Source organism: Populus trichocarpa, chromosome 11, assembly GCF_000002775.5.
Source record: "Populus trichocarpa isolate Nisqually-1 chromosome 11, P.trichocarpa_v4.1, whole genome shotgun sequence".
Taxonomy (NCBI): domain Eukaryota; kingdom Viridiplantae; phylum Streptophyta; class Magnoliopsida; order Malpighiales; family Salicaceae; genus Populus; species Populus trichocarpa.
The window spans coordinates 99,803-115,569 of NC_037295.2; the positions used below are offsets into that span (position 1 = coordinate 99,803).

General features: G+C 37.4%; 3 protein-coding genes and 1 pseudogene across 4 annotated transcripts; all 4 read right to left on the reverse strand.

Moving 5' to 3' along the window:
* Nucleotides 1–2,319: 2,319 nt before the first annotated feature.
* LOC18111270 (15.4 kDa class V heat shock protein) lies at nt 2,320–3,228 on the reverse strand. The gene is made up of 2 exons (XM_024580986.2): nt 2,906–3,228; nt 2,320–2,786 (listed from the first exon to the last, which is right to left on the reverse strand). The coding sequence occupies exons 1-2, from the start codon at nt 3,048–3,050 to the stop codon at nt 2,518–2,520; spliced, it is 414 nt and encodes a 137-aa protein (XP_024436754.1). The 5' UTR covers nt 3,051–3,228; the 3' UTR covers nt 2,320–2,517.
* Nucleotides 3,229–4,998: 1,770 nt separating this feature from the next.
* Nucleotides 4,999–7,629, reverse strand: LOC18111269 (uncharacterized). The gene has a single exon (XM_024581676.2). The coding sequence runs from the start codon at nt 7,188–7,190 to the stop codon at nt 5,292–5,294; it is 1,899 nt and encodes a 632-aa protein (XP_024437444.1). The 5' UTR covers nt 7,191–7,629; the 3' UTR covers nt 4,999–5,291.
* Nucleotides 7,630–8,484: 855 nt separating this feature from the next.
* On the reverse strand, nt 8,485–10,468 carry LOC18111267 (mediator of RNA polymerase II transcription subunit 21-like; annotated as a pseudogene).
* Nucleotides 10,469–10,752: 284 nt separating this feature from the next.
* On the reverse strand, nt 10,753–13,231 carry LOC18111266 (protein METABOLIC NETWORK MODULATOR 1). Of its 2 annotated transcripts, none has more exons than XM_052445178.1 (2): nt 12,652–13,231; nt 10,753–12,497 (listed from the first exon to the last, which is right to left on the reverse strand). In XM_052445178.1, exon 2 carries the CDS (start codon nt 12,443–12,445, stop codon nt 12,056–12,058), a length of 390 nt encoding a protein of 129 aa, XP_052301138.1. In that variant the 5' UTR covers nt 12,446–12,497; nt 12,652–13,231; the 3' UTR covers nt 10,753–12,055. The 2 variants fall into 2 exon arrangements, with proteins under 2 accessions (XP_052301138.1, XP_024436775.1); XM_024581007.2 differs by having other exon boundaries at nt 12,614–13,231.
* Nucleotides 13,232–15,767: the final 2,536 nt, after the last annotated feature.

Consider the following 15,767-nt stretch of genomic DNA (forward strand, 5'->3'; position numbering starts at 1 on the left):
GTATTATAAAGAAAGACAAAATTTTATTGAATAGAGTTACCATACCAAAACTCTAAATTAAAATTTTATTGGATAGAGGCAACCAAATGAAGTTTTGGCCAAATATGAAAGCCACTTGAAGATCAAAATCTTGAAAGAAAAATATTTGGCTTGAGAAATATGACGACAACTACATATGGGAGAAAAATAGCTATGAGTAATCATGATCAAATAAATACAATTATTGAAGAAAAGTATTTTAAATAGATGGCAATGAGATGTCATCAAATAAATGCATTTCGAGCTCCCAGAGTCCCAACTTGAACCAGCTGAATAGTCGACCTCAATTATTATGAATACAGTTGACCTCAATTATTGTATGTTTACATGCAGTTCTTCTTAATCATCTGTTCATAATTCTATAGTTGCTGACACTAGCACATGTGTAGCAGGGATGAAAATTTAATGTCAACCCGGATGGATACCGACCTTAGCCGGCCCGAATGAGCAGGGATTTTTAGATAGTTAATTTACCCAACAGATAATGAATAAGATATAGATTGATATTGTCAAACCCACACCGGAACTAATCCAAGATGTGTGTGTGTGTAAAGAAGCTGTTACAGAGAGATTCGGGTTTGTTAATGGGGAGAGCGCTCGAAATGGGTTATTAGGCTTGTGAAAATTTCTTCTGAACTTTAGTTGCTAGAACATTTTATTTCATACAAGCTCGTCTGCTTTATTAAAATATGGTTTGCGTTAAAGTACATCCCAAAATAATTTTATAGAAAACACTTGTATCATGATTCATAATAGGCAAAAGTTAGCCAAGTTCAATACATCCCATCTTTGTGCAGGAAACCTCGCGGTGCGGCTGTGAGAGAGAACATAGAAAGAAGATTATGCGAGGCTGTTGAACTCTTGAAATTGATAAATAGCTAACTTGAGTAGTTAAGACACAGATACAACTTATGCCTGTTGAACCCTTCAGAGGTATGGAAAATGGTAACATTTTGGAGCAGTTCCAGGGCCATGTTGTTAGGCTTTCTTTCGGTTGTCATGCCTTATCTGTGCGTCGTTGAGTTGAGATTTGATGAAGTAAATACTGTACTGAGAGGGGTGCAGATTTGAGATGAAGCTGTTTGTCTTCACTGTAATGATTTTTCTCCCCTTTTCTTGAGCAAGTTGTTCTGTTCGTTTCCTCACTTCCTACTCTTAGGGCAGAGGACAAGTTGGAGTTACAGCACAGCATTGTTGTCCTCCTGCATGTGCCTCTTGGATAGTTGGATGCCATGGAAATGCTGCGACTGACCAAACACACTAGACAAGTTGCAAAACTATGTTAATTATCTTCATTTATTCATGGAAAATTGCAATAATTATTTTCTTATAAAAAAATAGATGTACAGATGGACACATACCTATGGAAATTTCACTGTATTTATTTCAAAATTAAAACTTTACTATGATCATAGCAAAATCAAAACTTGAATCATATTTACAAATATCAAGACAAATGAAACTAATTCAATATAGATGAATCCCCTTTTAAAAAAATAGTGGTAGGGAAATAATCAATAATTAATTATCTGTGGATGCAGCTGGGGATAAAGGAAGGTTGTTGAAAGTTGAGCACGATGGTCCCATTGCTGTGCACATGACATTATCTTTTTGGAGGACCAAGAGATTCAGATTCCTTATGGCCGCAAAAATATCTGTGATCCTATTTAACACCATGTCTACATATTCAGTAAATTGATGCCCTCTGGTGGGCTATAAGGACAAGGTTCGTTTTTCTGCTTCAGCCAAGTTTGGTGGTTAGATAATCCATTCATGAACCAAGGCTGCAGTTAGAAAACCTGTGTGCCTGTTTAGGAAGTTGGAGCGGCAGCGGAGCAACCATGTTCAACTGTTATAGGCCGCGGAGCAATCCATGTTTCCAAACCAAAAGGGTTGAACTAGCGTTCCCAAACGGTCAGGTGGTTAGGAACTTGCAATGTTCACAGCCAATAAGAGTTGAACTTGTCATGCAGTTACAAAAATTCATGATCCTTGAATTTTGATTTCACTTCGGCAATTTGAGGCAAAACAAGTAAAACTGTATCATCTCTCAATGGAGCAAGAAAGCAATGGAAACTAGAGTGAAATCAAAGCGTGTGCTGCTTGAGGAAACCAAGACTCAAGATGTTACCAGTAAGAAGCACTGAAAAAATTTAAATTTTATTTTATTTTTTTTATTTTAGATTAATATTTATAAATCATTTTAATATATTTATATCAAAAATTATTTTTAAAAAATAAAAAAATATTATTTTAATACAATTTTTAAATAAAAAACACTTACAAAAACAATTACTCTTTCATTCCAAACATGAAGAACCAAAGCATTATCTGCCTACTGGATAAATGTTTTTACACAATTTTTTCCAATCTCAATAGCAAGCCTAGCTTATCCCAATAACTAGTGCTAGCAATCAATCATTCAATCATAAAACAATAGGTTTTAGTGCCTAATTAAGCATCTAAGGATGGAAAAAATCAAGCAGCCCTAGCAAGAACTTGTAGCCTTTCAGGCACATCATCTGGGTCAATAAAGAATCCCCTCCTCCTAAAAGCTCTCGGTACAGTAACTGTCAAGACACCGTCTTCAAATCCTGCTGATATTCCCTCAATATCAATCCCACCAGGAAGCCTGAATTTTCTATTGAAGGACTTGGCAGGCTGAGTTGATTCATTAATAGCCTCAGTTCTAATTATGAGGTACCTTGAATCCTCTACCTCAAGTTTTATCTCTTCTTTCCTCACACCTGCCATAAGAACCAAGACAACATCTCATTCCAATTCAAACACAATTGAAAGAAATGCAAGAAACTTCAAGAAATGAAAAGAAACATCATAAGAAGCTAAAGTAAGTTGTCCAAAGTACCAGGGAGGTCAGCAGAATAGATGTGTGACTCGGGGGTTTCAGACCAGTTGACATGGTTTTCTGGGGTGGGGGGATAGGAGAAGAGGGCTGGGTTTGCAAGGAGATAGTACCATGGTGAAGGTTGATGATAGATGGACTGCTCCATTGCTTATCAGACCTCTTTGGGGCAGGATTTGATTGATGGGGTGTGACTTGATAAGAGGAGGCACTGGCTGTGCTAGCCTTTTTATAGAGCAAACGGTCAAGTTGCTGCCTTTCTGGGCCAATGAGGTTAGGTTTGCAAGTTGATTGGCTTTCTGAACTTTACATGAGGGTTTGGTTTCCTTCTATAATAGAAGGAAGGTGGATGGTCAAACTATGCGGTGCTAGCTGCATAGACTAATACTATCTCGTTCTGAAATGACAAATTTTGCCACTAATAGTTAATGTTGCAACAAGTAGATGAGTTTTTTTTTTAAAAAAAAATAAGAAATTATCACAGAGAAAAAAATAGAACAGATAAAACACCATGTGTATATATATATATATATATATATATATATATATATATATATATATATATATATATAATTTAACAAGTCATATGAAATCAGAAAAAAGGGGTGGGGTCATGGTGGCCATGTAGATATTTTGTGGTGGGGGAGAGAGTGATGCGTGGGCAACGGTGATGGCAGAGGAAGAGAATGGAAAGGGAAATAAGGAAAGAAAGAGTATGAAAAATAGAGGCCAAGGTTTTAATTCCATTGGAGTGGATTGCAAGCTTGCAACACATGTGACATGCAAGCTGTTGATGTCTCACAGGACTCGTCTCTAAATAGCTTTCAAAATATGTTATATGCCTTTTTTATATCGTGTTAATTTTTTTATTTAAAGAAAAAAAACAAAAACAAAAACTAGTAAGTTGATAGTTGCCTTAGATGTCCATGAACAGAACTGAACTGTTTCGGTCAAGTTGTTACAAGCATTTCCCTTTTCCAAGATACAACAAAATAAAGAGTTGTGTCTTGCACCAATTAGAGCTTCTGGTGCGTTTGAGTTTTGACAACTTGTAGCTCACATGTGGTTGGCTGGCCCATTACGGATCCCACCATTTTGGGAAAATCTGCTGGGATGGAAACAATCATACCTACCAAGTCTCCAAATAATGGCCCACTCACGAAGATCTTCTTCAGGTGCTTGAAATGCTAGGGTTGATGTCAACTCTGTCACATGGTCCAAGCCAGGGAGGTATTCTAACATAGGAGTTGTGAGAATCCATCTACATCTGTAATATAGGTGTTATGGACATAACGTTTTCTACTATGACTTTGAGATAGCTTACTTACCTTCAATTTTATTCAGTAAGTTTCTCAACTAGTCAGCAGTGCTTTTTCTTCACTATAATTTGCAGCTTTTCCTCTTCGTCATACAACTTCTGGAAAGCAGTTCCTGATATGTACGGAAATACAGGACAAGACTTTATTTCAGCAGGAAATAGAGAACAGGAAGTTATATTGGAGATCAGAGTGAAGGTTCAGGAAAAAGGTAAAAGGTAGACTTTGGTTTTTTAATGGAAAAACATATGAGATGCCACCATTTTTCAATCATTAAGCGTGCATTCAATGATGTTCTTTCGAACCCAGAGAACTTGAAGCCCAAACCAAAGGGCTCTTAATAAGCATGTGAGTATGACAAGAGACATGCTAACAAGACTGCAAATCAAACGCATACAGAGGTTTTCTATGCACGATTTGAACAAAGAAATTTACAAGTTTCCCCATTTCACTGACCCCGGATACTGACCTCTTACAGCTACGACAACAACTGGCCTACATCATTTCATTATCGAATCTCCGCCAGCTATAAAATTGTCTCCATTGTTTTCTGGTTATGAAGATGTAAGATCTGTCAAATTATCCTTATAAAATCTCTGGTAACATTACCGAAAATAACAGCTTTCAGGAAAATCACAGCATTCTCTAACATCCTTTCGTCTACATACATAAAACATGGTAGACAACAGTGCTATGAGAAAGGAAATGGTTTTCACTCAGCAAGTCATCTTCGAAGAGAGGAAGAAAACACGGATATTTTAGTACCGTTCGCAGGCTTAGTTACCGTGGAAAACAATTCTCTTATGATTGAACGTTTACACACTTTGAATGAAACCATATCTGGCCAGGAATTGTCGATGCCCACTATGGATTGCAACAAGAAATAAGATCACAGTGGCATACCAAGCTGATAATCAGCTTATTACAGTTAAATGATAAACATTATGAAACAATTAAAAATATACAAAATGTTCTTTGAAATGGTTAAATCAAGTTGCTTCAATCACCACAACACCTGCAATATGATCAGGTAAATGACAACCACCATGGACAACAGAAGCATGGCTCCTTCTTCATGTATTCACCCCAAGCACAAAACCATTGCTATATGAAGGAAGATTGTTTGAAAGACAGTGAGTCTTGATTGGAGAGCGGAAAGGATTTGGTGTCACTGGATGTGTAATGTGTAATCCAGCTCCGCGAAGAACCTGCTTTGCATTCGCACATAAAATTTCAGACTGCTCTGTGAAGAAGGCTGGAACACCTCTAGATTTTATCAATTCAAGTGCTCCTCCCCAAGCAGAATAGCTCTCCAATCCACAGTTCAATGCAACAATGATATGTGGAGAAGGAAGATAGGTGGCTTCATCCTGATAATTACCTCTCACAAGATTCACCCTCACTCTACTACTTATTCCTGAAGTTGTCCCTGACAAGTTAGTTGGAACTTCCGGTCCCACCATTACAATATGTATATTTCCTGATCCATTCAGCAAATGGCCAATCTCTGCAAATGCAGGCATCCAATCTAACTCCCCTTCAGGACCAAGGTAGTGAAGAATCACCTCTTTCCCTTTGAGTAACAGGTTCTTCGAACTAATATTAAGAGCAGTTAATATGTAATAAACTGTAAATGGGTGAGAGAGAATGTCAGCAACAGGGCTTGATAATGGCAGCGACCGAAGATTATAGTACTCTGACCAACCAGAAAGAAGGATTGGGCTTGATATTCCATCTCTTACGTGGTTGTGAAAAGGGGAATCACGAGGGTACTCCTCATCATCCAGCCCACCCCATGAGTCCCAAAGCCCACCTTTGACAGGAAGGAGACCAAGAGGGCAGTGAGCATAGCAACCACACTTCCTTCTCCACATGCCTTTTTGATGGATGCCCAGTGACTCAAGCCATTTACAAGGCTGGTCAGCTGAACATGGGAACAAAAAGATTTTCATTGCCAGCTCTTCTTCTCTTTCCATCATAGCCTTGTAAAGACCACACATGCTCTTGTGTGTTTCCTTCCAGTGCTGCTTCTGGCACAGAGAACTGCAGTAGACCACAGCGCGACACTGCGCACAACATTGAGACTGGTCTCCATGAACTTCTTTCTCGCACAATGTACACTGCCTCAAGACACCATTTGAATTTACTCTTACATCAACAAAGACCTCCTCCCTTGGTGGTTCAGCATACTTGGTGGGTGTCGAGCTAGCTGTTGAGCTAGCCTTTTCCTCATATGCCTGACCAGGAGGATGTGAGACAGTAACTGCAACAAGGTCATGACCCTTGGCCATTTCTGGAGGCCATTGAACATCCACAGTCTCAATAAATGTTTCAAAATACATCATCCTTGACCATTTTGGAGCACCATCTTTATCTTCCTGGAGTAGTGGATGCACAAGAGAAATAGCTCTCATGAAGGCATGCACAAACCTAAGCTCTTCAAGAGTTGGATTCCTAAACCGAAGCTCACCAGAAGACATACAACGTGCAACATCAATCACAGGAAACCTATCAGTACCCGATGCTTCCAATGACAAAGACTTGATCATTCTCTTATTTGAAGGAAACATCAACCTCTCAGGTTCATACGAGACCCTCAAAAGCTCAACATTTGGAACACGAATTGTCTCTCTCGGTCCAGTCATCTTCTTAGCATCACTTTCAGATCGAAACATATAAAACCCAACATCCCCACCATCACCTCCTATGAACTGAACACAAGGAAAAGGCTGTTTCTTGCCGGACCAATCCGAATCCTTCCCTACCCGGATACCAAAAAGATGCCAAGGACGCAATCTTTTCCACGGTTCAGTTCTATAAAGAGCAGCAGAACCTTTATATATAGATTTAATGAAATTAGGAGAAACTCCCTCTACCTTCATTAGACATGTACTTGATCCAGGACCAAGCCCAGGACCAGAACCAAATTGCTCCTGAAATCTACCAAACAAATTCTTCAAATGCAAATCCATTATGACCCGTTTCCCAAATCTCACCAAATTCCCCAAACTCCCACTAAAACCAGCAAACCCAGCCAAAAAGCACTAACCTTTGTTACTACTACAAATACAACAAACCATAAAGCTCAAAACTTTCCACTGGATTGATCTCCAAAGGGTCTAATAATCTAGCAAGGACAATAAACTAGACAGTGCAAGGACAAAGAATCCTTAAAACAGCAGTATTAAACTAGGGTACTGTCCACTCATAGAAGCCCTTAATTACAGTAACATTAGAAAGAACGTGAAAAAAACAAGAATCAATGCTTCTTACCAGAATTTGATGCCGGGGTATTTTGCAGTGAAAGACTGAAGATTTCAAAGGGAGAGTGAGATCAGGAGCATTTGACTCCCAGTTGAAAAATCAAAGGAAGACAATGACACTGTTTGACGGAGGAAGCAAAGATTAAGGAATTTGTTCTTGTAAGGACGTTCGCATTTTATGAGTTTCTTTTTTTTGTTTGGTCCTCAATGTAACTTTAAGGTTGCATTATGAACCTCATCTTTCTTACCATTACCAAAACCTCCTTCTTCTTAATTTTCTTTTAACAATACTGTTAGGTCTGTTCGGCCGTACGATCCGGTCTGTGTTTAGTCTTAATTATATATTTAAAAATATTTAATCAATTATTATATACCATTATAAAAATTTATATGAATATTTTTTAGCATTTCTGGGCTCCTTATTTCAACTTAACCATGAAGGGCTGGACTAGGCCAGTATTGTTGTTGGGGGTACCCTATGGTGGGGGGCGTGATAATCGTTTTGTTGTATATAACATGAAAACATTCATCCCATTGTTTATCTGTCGAAGAGTGAGCTGACTGTTGTCACCACTTCATCTTCTGTTCATGGATAGATCACTCAGGTTGTGTAGTTTTTCTTTCTAATATTAACTTGAACAAAAATAAAAGATTACATTAATATCTTATTTAATTAAAATCACAATGAATGTGAGTGAGAAATTCCTCTCGATTTTTGTATCTCATCCATGACTTGGAAGTATAATAACACCAGATCCACACGCCACAAGTGAGGCAGGTAAACTTTGAAGGGTTGAGGTGAGGTATACATGCAAATGAAAAATATCGAAGCATCAATTAGAATTTCGAAATAAGCATATATATATATATATATAGACTATGAACCCTAACATTCAACTAATACCTTGAGTACGTAGTACATCAAGCGATATCCTTGAAACTTCTTAACAGGAAAAAGTTCGGGGAAACAAGAAAGAAGGAAAAAAAGTGTGCACCATAATCTTCAGTTTGGTTTCTTCAAATTCAAGCATTAATTATCAGTAGCTTGACTGCACAACTTTTGCACCAGTTTTAGCTCCCTCTCTGCAAACGTCGAAACCACCATGTTTGTTAGTGATGAGTACAAAAGGAGGAAATTAAACATATGGCAAGGACATGTAAATGATCCAAAATAACCCATTTCAAATTTAAGGACTTGAAAAGCAAATAACATGACCAATCAAAAGAAACTTGTATGAATCTAATTGCATGGCAGGCAGCCGCAAGCAGCCATCTGTCTTTAAAGCTCCACCATGGTTTCTAGTTTCAATCAGTTATGTTCACCGTGTCTGTATCTGCACATTTCGAACTAGAGCAGTCCCCATACATGAGATGGAGACCGTGGTTCCAAACCTTGCTACATCCTTAATTTTCCTTTCCATATCTGCACGTATTGAACTAAAGCAGCCAAAACTCGTTATATCCTATTCCTTTCATATTAGTATAATTTAAATCACTTCCCAAATAACTAAATTCGTTTTTTATATTGACAGGGAATTGAGAATGTTATATCGTCCCCTTTTGGGTACGTACTAGAGGAGCAAGGGGTGGGATTCCAAATCTGGATTTCTGTGCTTCCCTTGCTTTGCAGGGGAAGATGCCACTCCTCTAACTACCCAGTAATTATAACATTCACTGTAAAGCAGGACAAGTGTTCATCGAGTATCCAAGCACATACAGCACATCAAACACAAGCTGAAAAGTTGACGAATTTACCTGCTGCCTCCAGTTGCCTGTGCAGTTCCTGGCCTACAGCATCATCTTCAGCCTGGCGTTCACAGAAAAAACAGATCATTCATCAATTCTATAATATTAGATGTAAAAAGAGTAAATCAGGTGAAGTTTATGTAGAATAACCTGGAGTTCTGCAATCCTTTTCAGCTGGGCCTCCTCACCTCACTCAGACAGAGGAAGTGCTGCAACCAACACATCAAACTGTAGAAAGAACAACCAGAAATAAGTTTCTGTACAAAGCAACCCAGTTATTACAGTGCATGCAGGATGGACAGAAAACCAACAGCAGAGAACTTGAGATCAAAATCTCTGCAGCCCAAAAGCAAACTTGACATTGCTAGACAAAGCAAGAGTCAGACTCTTATTTTAAAGAAACTCATAGATTATTCGAGATTCTTGCAATCACAACAAGGCAGCTTTCGCTTCAGTTCCTGAGGTGTTCACTCCACAAACAAAAGATTCTTCATTAAGTTTAGTAAAAGAAAGCATCCTAGTACTACAAATCTCCACTAACAAACACCAGAAAGAATTTCATATGGCCATAAAATTTAGACTTCACACAGAACTTTAAAGTTCATCGTAAACGATATTATACCCCAATGATTCAACCAAAATCTAATAACACTGACAAGATCTTTGGCCACTTCCCAGTTTTGTTTACAGTACTTAATAAAGGACTGAAGTGAGAGGAAAAAAAAAATTTCCAATTCAAATTCCAAACATAACCCTGAACAGACAACCTAAGTTCGAGTATGCCGACAAAAATTCAGACATGAAGGGTTGTCCTTACACAAACTAAACTAGAAGAATAATAAAAAAAAAAAACCCCACCCTTCAAGCATCTTGCACCACAAAAATCACCCACAAAGAATCACTGCTTAAAACAACTGAATCAGCCCTAATTAAGAAAAAACAGATGCTGGAATGAAGAGAAGATCATAAAGACTCAATCTTCTGGATTTCTATAAATTTTAAATCTTTAAGCAACAGGGTTTAATAAAATTAATCTGTTTAGCAGCTTTGACAAGGGCAGCACTCATCTGTTATGGCTGCTCAGAGAAATTGGCAGCATCTTCTGTAGGATTTGGAGGAGGTTCAGGGAAGTTTTGTGAGAGTCTGACTGAAAGTCCATCTTTTTGAAGGGTACCAAAAGTGTTGAAAGTAAGTGCTGCTATTTGATTCACTTGCTCCTGTAACTGAGATATTATGTCCATGTTTATTGCAACCTTGTATTTTGTACTATAAATTTTGAAACCAGTTGCATAGAGCTCCAAGGGTTTTTATTTTCTGTTCTCTGTTTTCTCGAGAAACAAACGGAAAGTAGCAGATTTTTAGGTTTTATAGCAGCAGAAGCTATACTAGTTTTGGGCTAAACAAACTGTTCTCTTAAACTTGTGGGCGAAGACCCTAAAATTTCTTTGGGAAACAGATTTGGCCTTCCTCTTCTAGCAAATTTAAGATGGAAATTTGATAACTAAGATATACTACTTTCAACTGATTTACTCCAAAAGGTTGCAAGAAAATATTATTACCAAAGTCTACATCCATTTCTACTACAACGATCCCAAATCAAAAGGTAAAGGACATTAAGAGCAGAAAATACATGCCCAGCCTCTGAACTGATATTTAAGGATCTGCTTAACACTCTAAATAATAGCAATGTCGAACATTATCGCCCAGGCCTATTTATTCCTTGACTCTTGACATCATGTGTAGCATCCATCTATCACAGCTTTATCCTGTCTATGGTTTCAGAAGAAAATGTCCTACACCACTGAGATGTTTTCATGCCACTAGATAATCTAAGATTCGGCAGGTGGAATGACATCCTTGATATTACTGTCCACATTATTGGCAACACTAGGAGAACTGCAGATCTGGGGTGTGGTCATTCTATGAAGAACAAGTTCATCGGAAGCAGTCTTGGATTCTGGAAGAATAGCTTCTCTCCCAAATAGAGTTGCAGGTAGGATAATTGATGCTGAAGTGTCTGCCCCTGCCTTCATAATATCTGTACCACCAGAAGAACCATCTGACTGGGGTTTGGTGACTCTCTGAAGAGGAGATCCTTCAGCTGCAAGCTTTGGTGTTGAGGGAATAGCTTCTCTCTCAAACAATAGTGATGGAAAGCTTTCAATTGGTTCTGACAGTGAGTTTGCCTCAGTAGAGTTAGCAGCAGGACCTATAGAACTACCATTAAGATGGGATTTATCATCCCCACTGATAATCTTCATAGCAGGCTCCGGAGGTGCAACATTTTTTGGAGAAGCCTTTTTTTCCATGAAAGAACTAGGGCTTTTTACTCCATAATGAACTGGTTGATTCACCTTAAGGTCATCACTGGAAGGTTGCTGTTGAATTTCAAGCTCCATCTTAGCAGTTTCACTGCCTGGCAAAATATCAGCAGGAGGTGCAGGTAGTGACACAGATTTTGATTGTTCATTTGCCTTTACGCTTAAATTAGGACCTTTTCTTAGGGAGGCTTCATATTCCAGCATCAAATCATGCTGTCCGGCAACCTTATTATGCCCCATCTGTGCCATAGCAGAGGCAGATTGATTGTCACATCCTGAACCCAAAACTTGATGCCGCACAACTTTCCCTCCAAAGGAAGGTCCTGTGCTACTCTGCAAGTATTCAGTCAGAGGCAGCATCTGAGGAGCAGACTGGCTCTCCTTTGCAGTTGGGACAGTTGGTTGAAACCCAGATTGTAGCCCTTTGTCTTGAGCAGTGGGTGCAAGCTTTTTTAACTCAACCAGTTGCTTATCACTTTGCTCTGGTGAAGTAACAAAACTAGGCAGCTAAGTCGGAGGATATGAAACTGGGATGGGAATATCTGCTCTTCTATTCATTTTTGCTTGTGGAGCCACATCATTTGCAGCAGTGATGGGAATGAATCGGCTGGGTAGAAATACAAGACCCCTCAAAGGAGTGTCAGAGTCCCCTACCTTAACTTTAACAAGATATCCAGCATCAAATAAACCATCAATAACACCGGTAATCACCTGACCCACCATGCTAGCACCAGTTGTTCCTGTAGTCTCTTTGTTTTCCTTCATATTGTCAGATTCAGGCAATACTGGTGTTTTCTCGCCTGGTACTGAGCTCTCATCCTTGCGCGGACGGCCACGTTTGCGTTTCATAGGAGGATCCACTGGAGTGGAGCTAGTCCCCTGACTCAGAGGATCCATCTTGCACAGTTAACAAGACAACTGATTTACACCAGTCTTCAAAAATTTTCTCCTGCAAACAAAGATCATAAGCTTTTTGATCAATTATTTCCCATATTAAGCCACCCGTTAGAAAGTACAAATAGTGACGGCTGTTAGAAACAGAAACTGATCAATGATACACCATACCTGGCATAGTGCTATTAGGATAACATCATAACAATAACCTGAATAATTAATCTCTAGCAATCCACTGGAACAATTGAACATTTTGAGGGCAGCATGGTATAAACAACGCATACCAGAAGCCTCCAAGTGAATATACTGCATTAAGCCTTCTTCTTGCACGAGGCTTCAGCTTATGGATCCTAAACATCTCTTCTATCATGTGCTTGAAAAGATTCCCTCTTTTTTTTTTTTGTAATGGAAACCATGGTGAACGGAAAACAGCAGGACCGTGTTTTTCTTATACAAATTATTCAGTGAAAGTCATAAAGGGACTGAAGCAAAGCAGAAGCACAAATCTGTTCTAGATTTAATATTACTCGAGTAAAAGAAAATGAAAAAAGAAAACTTTGACATTTTCACTCCATCTAGGTAACAACTTGGCCAACTTCATACTAAGATAAATACTTGGCAGGGGTTAAGGATTGGAAACCATGTAAGCACACACATGCATTCACATTTATGTGCCTGCATAAGACCATGATTTGTACCTCAACGAAAATTGACAAGACTTCCTCTCATTTTGTCACTGCTATTTTGATCTCCCTTTTCACATTGCTAAAGATTTTTATTATCCAGGCTTACATCTCATGGTCTACAAACCTAGACATGGATATATATATTTATATTACAAAGCAGCATTAAGGAAATCAAATTCAGAATAAAAAAATTATTAAATAATTCCTATATAGCTTGTGAATGCAGAAGGTCAAGGGGCATTTTGGGTTTTTCACAATGGAATTTTTGTAATTAGAAGGGGCAATTCTATATTTAGCTAAATTAAAAAAAAAAACCAAAAAGTAGGCGAACACAATAATTATCACCGGCCTCTAGTTATTTTAAATGATATATGATCTAGGTGGAAAAAAAAACATGCTAATCCATCACAATGAATATTGATTCGTTTTCAATTCGAAAGAAGTATCAAGGTTGATTTCTTCACTTAAAGAAGAACCTGATTGGATGCTTGATTTTAGGTAGAATGCTTTTGAGAGATTCTTGAAGATGAAAGAACCTAGATGGTCTTATAATCAATACCCAATTATTGATTTCCAAGGTATATATATTTGTTATTATTCTGCTCCTAAAAAGAAACCTCCTTTGAATAGTTTAGAGGAAGCTGACCGGAACTTATTAAGTATTTGGATAGATTGGGGGTTCCTTCGACTGAAAGGACTAGATTGGCTAATGTTGCTGTTTATGCTCTTCTTGATTGTGTTTCTATAGCTACTACTCACAGGATGACTTCAGAGAAGGCTGGTGTTCTATATATTTTGTTCCATTTCGAAGGCGATACAGACGTATCCTGATTTGGTTAGGAAGTAACAGGCGTGTGTCTTTTAAGCGTTTAAAAATATCATTTTGTCATGTCATTCAAAATATTACTGTTTTTTTTTTTTAAGTTTAATATGGGTGTCCGGATCAGCTTACGCGCACCTCGACTAATTCCATGGGCCCTGAAATTAACGACCATGTAAGCCTCCAGTGGCCATCATATAAGCAACTACATGGCTCGAACCTGAGACCACAGAGAGAGCAAATTACCGTCTCCTTTTTTATTTATTAGTGCAGCGTGTGTCTCGATTGATGGTCATGTTTGGTGTAAGTGAACTTTTTTCTTTTTTTTTTCTCTTTCTCCTCTCTAAAAAAATATAGTTTGACTCCCTTAATTGTAAACATTTCAACTTCAATCCTTCTTCTTTTAATTTTTAATTTTTAATTTTTAGTCTTGGTTTTTTTTATAGAAATTTTATTTGTTTTTAATTTTTTCCTTCAATATCAATTTATCAAATATTATATTCTCTAACATGGTCCTCACTTTTTGGATTTTAAATTTTTATCTTTGACTTTTTTGTAAAGGTTTTAGTAGAATTTCACCCTTCAATTCAAATCGATGGTTTTATTTTTCAATTTATTCCTCATTGTTTTGATATCTAATTTTTTTCTTAGCCCTTTTGTTAAAGTTATTATTCTTTTCCATTTCACTCTTCCATTACAATATTGTTTTTTATGTCAATTTTGATCTCCATTCCTTTAAATTTGTTTTGTCCTTTTACTAAATTGATTTTTTTTCCTTCAATTCCACCCTTCAATTATATATAAAATTTATTTTGTATTTTAATTTTGATCCTTATTATTTTAATTGCTATCTTTTTTAAATTCTTTTGAATAATTTTTTTTTAATTTCATCCATCAACTTTTGATTGATTGAGAATTAAATTTATTGATTTTTCTAGTTTGGATGTTTCGGGTCTAATAACTCAGGTCACGGTTTGTTTTTTTTAAATAAAAATCTTTATAATTCTCTATATCTTTTTGTCTCTTTTTATCTGGTTATTCGAATTTCATATTCTGAACCGTCAAATTAGTATAATATTTCAGGTTGGCTTGAACTAATTACCACAATTACAATTTTATCATAACTGGTTTTCATATATTATTTTTTCACCTCATTTAAGCTACTAAATATTATTTGTTGAGAAAACAAAAATCCAGCAAATGGCGTGCACCAAATCTAGTAATAAAACTATAGTGACAAAGAGAGGCATGCAGCTGCAGTCGGCAAGTGTACCTAACAGGCCAGAAATTGAAAAGCCAACAGTTTTGGGCATGGTTTTGTCCCCTCAGTCACTGAAGCATGGTCGACACAAAATTTTATTTTAGTTTGTGTGTCAAAGATGCTTCACGCCGGTGGAAATTTGACGTATTTTATGTAAGGCAGGCATGTTTCTCCTTTTTGACTTTAGAGCTCAAGATATAAAATAAAAACTGTGTGATATCAAGCACCGTTTAATGCTCAGCCGGTCTGTGAATAATGTCCTATTCATTTCAATATATAAATGCCAATAATTCTGGTTTGGTTCAATAGTTTAAGTGCATGAAATTTAGAAAATTGTTCTGCTTATCAAGAATATATATATTTATTGATCATGATTAAGGGAGATTAACTGTCCCCTGCTAGTTTATCCATGTATTTATCAAATTCATGGTCTCTCCAGCACATTAAATCAGCCACATGCATGCCTATCATAATGATGTGATCCAACAATCTTATCCAAATATCAATAGATTAAATCACTTAATCCATGCATGATACTCCCCTAGTTTCCATCCACAA

Bases quoted from the DNA above. Each gene is read 5' to 3' on its own strand.
- LOC18111270 (XM_024580986.2), bottom strand. From the start codon at position 3,050: ATGGAGCAGTCCATCTATCATCAACCTTCACCATGGTACTATCTCCTT. The intron at 2,787-2,905 runs GTACTTTGGACA...TTCTTATGGCAG, and splicing joins CTATTCTGCTGACCTCCCTG to GTGTGAGGAAAGAAGAGATA.
- LOC18111266 (XM_052445178.1), bottom strand. From the start codon at position 12,445: ATGGATCCTCTGAGTCAGGGGACTAGCTCCACTCCAGTGGATCCTCCT.
- LOC18111269 (XM_024581676.2), bottom strand. From the start codon at position 7,190: ATGGATTTGCATTTGAAGAATTTGTTTGGTAGATTTCAGGAGCAATTT.